Source organism: Silene latifolia, chromosome 5 (assembly GCF_048544455.1).
Source record: "Silene latifolia isolate original U9 population chromosome 5, ASM4854445v1, whole genome shotgun sequence".
Lineage (NCBI taxonomy): Eukaryota > Viridiplantae > Streptophyta > Magnoliopsida > Caryophyllales > Caryophyllaceae > Silene > Silene latifolia.
In genome coordinates, this window is record NC_133530.1 from 84,855,669 (window position 1) to 84,861,434 (window position 5,766).

The 5,766-nt window shown below is 36.4% G+C and overlaps 1 protein-coding gene across 1 annotated transcript; it reads left to right on the plus strand.

Annotated features, from left to right (window-relative positions):
• The first annotated feature begins 1,904 nt into the window (after positions 1 to 1,904).
• On the plus strand, positions 1,905 to 3,843 carry LOC141655679 (high affinity nitrate transporter 2.5-like). The gene is made up of 4 exons (XM_074462745.1): positions 1,905 to 2,422; positions 2,577 to 2,783; positions 2,926 to 3,361; positions 3,477 to 3,843. The coding sequence occupies exons 1-4, from the start codon at positions 1,921 to 1,923 to the stop codon at positions 3,841 to 3,843; spliced, it is 1,512 nt and encodes a 503-aa protein (XP_074318846.1). The 5' UTR covers positions 1,905 to 1,920.
• Positions 3,844 to 5,766: the final 1,923 nt, after the last annotated feature.

The window sequence follows — 5,766 nt, forward strand, 5'->3', positions numbered from 1 at the left end:
TCTCTACATTGTACATATAACGACTCATTAACACTCTATTACTGCATTAAGAAGACAACCATTAGTAAAATCTTTAGCTTTGTACTGTGTCAAGAGACTAACATTAATAAAACCTTTAGTTTTTAATTTTTTAATTTTTTTGTTCATGTTCTTAACTCTTTCCCGGGTAGTTCCCAACGATTTTCACTTTATTTTTTATATCATATCGTAGATAATGATAAAAAATCCTAAGAGCTCTTTAAAAAAATATTTATGAGACTCAAAAATTTTTGGATGATACATAAGTTCCAAATATGCCTCCTATTTATAATCATAGGATCACATCACCTTATACTAATCTTTCGATGTGGGACAATTCTACTATTTATATGTAGTATATTCACCACACCTACGTTATTTTCCAATGTGGGACAAAACATACTAAGAATTACACAATTTTACATATTAAATTTTTTTAATATGTGCAAATAATACGAAATCTATACCCTAATGATAGCATTTTTTACTACGAAGCTAATTATATTATTTTAATAATTTTTTTAACAATACTTTTTTGTCAAGTGAAATGTAAAAGTTTGATATAAATTTAGGAAATATATATTTTATTAATTAAAAGATTCTCCACTTTATTTTTTACATCAAAAATTATTATTTATGATATTTTCCTAAATTAATTTTTGATGATGTGGACGCTCTCAGATCGCTCGAAAAAACTCTCTTTTGTATATATATATATATAGATTTGGACCGCACCCACAAGGAGAAGACATGATACATTTTATAAGTCTAAGAAGATTTCAGTCTAAAATCAAATTACAATGGTGGAGCAATTCCCTTGTTTATATAGTGATCGAACAAACTCGCTCCTCTTTTCCGATGTGCCCGTGATTTCGTATCTGATACTTATTAAGATTTATATTGTTAGAGATATATGTAACGCTTATGAGAGTATCTAGAAAGTTAGAATGTGACAACAAAACATATGAAAATTTTCCGAGTTCTTATAAAAGAGGCTCTCATTATAAATTTAACATGAAATTTGTCCGTTACACAATATTTATATCCTTGGTTATGAATATATGAATTTATATAAGTTAATTCCAATTGCACAATTAAATTTATTTCTCATTATAATAAGTAATAACCCGAAACAATCTTAAGAACATGCCCATTTAATTTAGACATAGAAGGATTCTATGAATATTCCTAAAGATTCAGTCAAGCCTCCTACTTATTCCTTAGTGGCTCACCATCACCCTTTCTAAAGTCAAACCATAAATAAGTAGACCTCTGTCCCGGTCATTTGTTGTCATTTTCCATATTGGGGTGTCTTAATGAGTTGTTGTCCTTTTTATTCTAAGAATGAACTTGATAAGTAATTTGATCATTCATACTCAATTTTTTCCACTTGTCATTTAGTAATTGACCCTTCCTCTTTTCTTGATCTTTGAGTAATTGACCCCTTCCTCTTTTCTTGATCTTTGTGCCAAAACCAAAACACAATAATTGATCAAGACGGAGGGAGTAAGTAATAACAATTCAAACCAGACATGAGACAGCTAAGAAACATACTCTGAAAGCAACTTAATTATATGTTTAAAATTCTGAAACAGAGATTCCTAAATTCCTAAATTCTTGTAAATATTCCTAAGAGCTCCAAGATTCACAAAAATGATACTGTGACGCAACATTACAGTCAATATTCTTGTCCTCTTCCTAAGAACAAAGAGCCATGCAATACACAATACACTTGAAATTAAATAAAATAAAGCCATGCAACGGTCCACCAAGTCTCAAACCCTAATACACCATAAATAACTGCTTTTTCCCTTGAAATATCACAAAACCAATCTTTTTTGTAAGAGAAAATTACCAAGTTAAAATCATAAATTAACTTAACTTGGTGAAACCCAAACAAAAATGACGAAAAATGAAGAAAAGAATGAAATAGAGCCAAAAAAGTTTGCTCTTCCAGTAGATAAAGAGCACAAATCAACAGTATTCCCACTGTTTTCAATAGCAAAGCCTCATATGCGAGCATTTCACCTTTCATGGGTCCAATTCTTTGCATGTTTTGTCTCCAGTTTTGCTGCACCTCCTTTGCTTCCGCTTATCCGAGACAATCTCAGCCTGAACGCCACTGACATTGGAAATGCAGGGATTGCATCCGTATCCGGGGCTGTTTTTGCCCGTCTTGTTATGGGGACCGCCTGTGATTTATTCGGTCCCCGTCTTGCCTCTGCTTGCCTCACCCTCCTCACCTCCCCTGCAGTCTACCTTACTGCAACTGTTAGCACTTCGGCTGGTTTTACTCTCGTCCGGTTTTTCACCGGCTTTTCCTTGGCCACTTTTGTGTCCACGCAATTTTGGATGAGCTCTATGTTTTCGCCACCTGTTGTTGGGAGTGCCAACGGTGTCTCAGGTATTCCTTTTATCATCGTCTGTAATTGATAATACAGTCTCACAATTACGAGTAATAATAATAATAATAATAAATTCCCGGTTTATCAAATATGACGTATTTTATTATCTTGTGTAAATTTACGTAACAAACATGCATGCGTTGGATGTGTCAGGTGGTTGGGGAAACCTGGGAGGAGGAGCAACACAGCTGATAATGCCACTAGTGTATGAACTAATTCTAAAGATGGGGGCAATGAAGTTCACAGCATGGAGATTAGCATTCTTCATACCAGCTCTATTCCAAACACTCGCGGCTTTTGCAGTCATGATATTTGGCCAAGATATGCCTGACGGAAACTACCAGAGGCTCCACACTTCAGGTAATTAATTAGTGGCAGAATGAGGATATACACTCGGTATGTTTTTTTTTTTTTTTTTTTTTTTTTTTTTTTTTTGACAGCAACACACTCGGTATGTTTTAATGATCCATATATAACTCCAAATCTGGGTCTACCACTGCAGGCGAGAAGCACAAGGATAATATGAAAAAGGTGACATACCACGGAGTTGTAAACTACAGGGGTTGGATAACCGCTTTGTGCTATGGTTACTGTTTCGGGGTGGAGTTAACCGTTGACAACATTATTGCTCAGTATTTCTTTGACAGGTTTCATCTCAATCTCCACACTGCTGGTATCATAGCAGCAAGTTTTGGGCTGGCGAATATATTTGCCAGGCCAGGGGGTGGGGTTGTATCTGATTATTTGGGAAAAAAGTACGGGATGAGGGGCCGATTATGGGGGTGGTGGGCCATTCAGACCATTGGTGGGGTCCTCTGTCTTGTTCTAGGCCTGGTTTCTTCTTTAACTGCTTCCATTACTATCATGCTTGTCTTCTCTGTCTTCGTCCAGGCTGCTTGTGGTCTCACTTTCGGAGTTGTTCCTTTTATCTCTCGAAGGTATTTATTTACTAGTCATTCAATAAGCTTTTATTAAACGAGTGTCCTAATGGCTAATAGCAAATAGCATTGACATTAAATTAAATTGGTGTGCAAATATGTTTGTTGGGTTCAGATCACTAGGAGTGGTTTCAGGAATAACAGGAGCAGGCGGAAATGTGGGAGCGGCTATAACGCAAGCAATATTCTTCAAAGGGTCACATTACTCAACTGAACAAGGAATAACATACATGGGAATAATGATCATAGCATGTACACTTCCCATAGCATTGATATACTTTCCACAATGGGGTGGAATGTTTTGCGGGCCGAATCCAAATGTATCTGAAGCAGATTATTACCTCCGGGAATGGGATTCAGATGAAAAGAAAAGAGACCTGCATCAAGTTAGTCTTAAATTTGCTGACAGTAGCACGAGTGAAAGATGTGACAAACTACCATCTGAACAACAAACTGCTACTACACCTGTAGCTCAACCCTGAGGAGGAGTATTTGAATCTTATTCTTGACTTCATACATTGTCACCATGCTTATTAATGCTGCTTTACTGTGTGGATCACCCAGCATGGTACCAAATTTCTGGGTTTTGTGTGCAATTTACAGTTTTACAACCGATTGTTCATTCTTGTTCAAGGTTTTCATATGAATCATCCAAATCAAACTTGAATAATCGATGATACTACTGACTCATTTAAATTTGATAACCAGAGTTTTGTTGGGGTTGACATGCCTATCAACCCCCATCTACCCCAAGTTTTAAGGGCCTTTCCATAAGCTTGAAGCACTTCAAGGCGAGGATACAAGCCTTGCTTCTTGAATTCCCACTTCCCAGAAATCTCATGCACTCTCGTCTTGTCTTTGACACTATGTCGAAGAATACACACAAGAGACTCCCACATGTTCCGGTTCAGTGAATCACCAACAAATACTAGCTTCCGTCCTCGCATTCTCTCCAAAAAATCAGTGGCATTGAGTCTGAACTTAAATCCAATTCAACAAAATTAATTAGCATGTTAACTAATTAAATGAAGTTAGCGTATTAACCCGCTGAACAAAGGCAACAACATTGACAATATAAAAATTTCAAGATTTACCTCAAAGAAATAACATGGTATTACATCCAACCAAAGAAAATTCATGTAGCTAGTACAAATACACATCTCATTTCATCCTAAGGCATAATTAAGTAGCTACAACGTGAAATAAGAAGCATAACATATACTTAGCTTCCTCCGTCTCAATCAATCATTTGTTTGCCTTTGATTAAAATACCCCCTCACAAGGAACAAAGGGAGTATATACCAACACCAACATAAAACCAAACCTAAATCACCTTATATACAGTAATTAACAACTAACAACCATAAAATCAAAAAGTAGAGAAATAACATCCCAACAACAACAACATTACCCGGTGCCTCAATAAGTTCGGAATGACGTAAAATTGGAGGAATAGTTTACCTAGAAATGTTGCACAAATTTGGCTGCCATCTCCATGTATAGAAGCCTTGATCAGGTCTTCCATTAAGATAACAATCAAAATCAGTATCAATTAAAGGACAAGACTCACCTTCATATTTCCCATTATACATTTTCTCTTCTAAATTACTATTCAAACTAATATTTCTCAATTCTTGACCATGGAAGCTCACATTTTTCACCCCTAACTCAAGATTTACCAAATGGGTATTTTTACCCTCCCCTGAAAAATTACCTCCACCGTGTAACTCTGACTAGTACTAGTAAAATTAATCAAAGAGTCCCATGAACAGGCCATCTTTGATCATTATTCCCTGGAATGATGGCCACCGAATAGCCACAAAAAGTTAGTTTTGCGTGGAACAAACAACGAGTCGAGTAATATCCTCGATGACATGATATCTCTGTGAACCAGTGGCTGTGACAAGGCGTTATGCATATAAGAAAGTGCATACGCAATATCAATTGCTGCCCTTAACCGTCTGGTCCATGACAATGGTTTCTGAAGTGCCATATGTCCATGTAAATGATCATAAAGATCTTTACTTGGGAGGAATTCATGCACCGTTAGTGGGACACAGGTCTCGAGACAGCAACCATAGATCTTGATCATATTGTTATGACATAAAGCCGTTCTTATAGCGACATCAGTCAAGAAGAGATCAACAAGTGGGAGATTGGGGTCAATTTTTCAGGGGTTTTGGTAACTACTACCTTGGTCTCAAATGTGCCCTTGTAGAAGCTTACACCGTGATAACTATGAACAATTTGATCAGGGTCATAGTTATTTGTAGCTTTCTCGATTTCATCCGCAGATAAAATTTTCAGCTGTCCTGCTCTTATGTCCTTGCCTTGGCTCAAAGCAATCTGTTTTTCCAACAAAATACCGCCATTTTTGATGAAATACTCTTCCTTAGATTTAAACT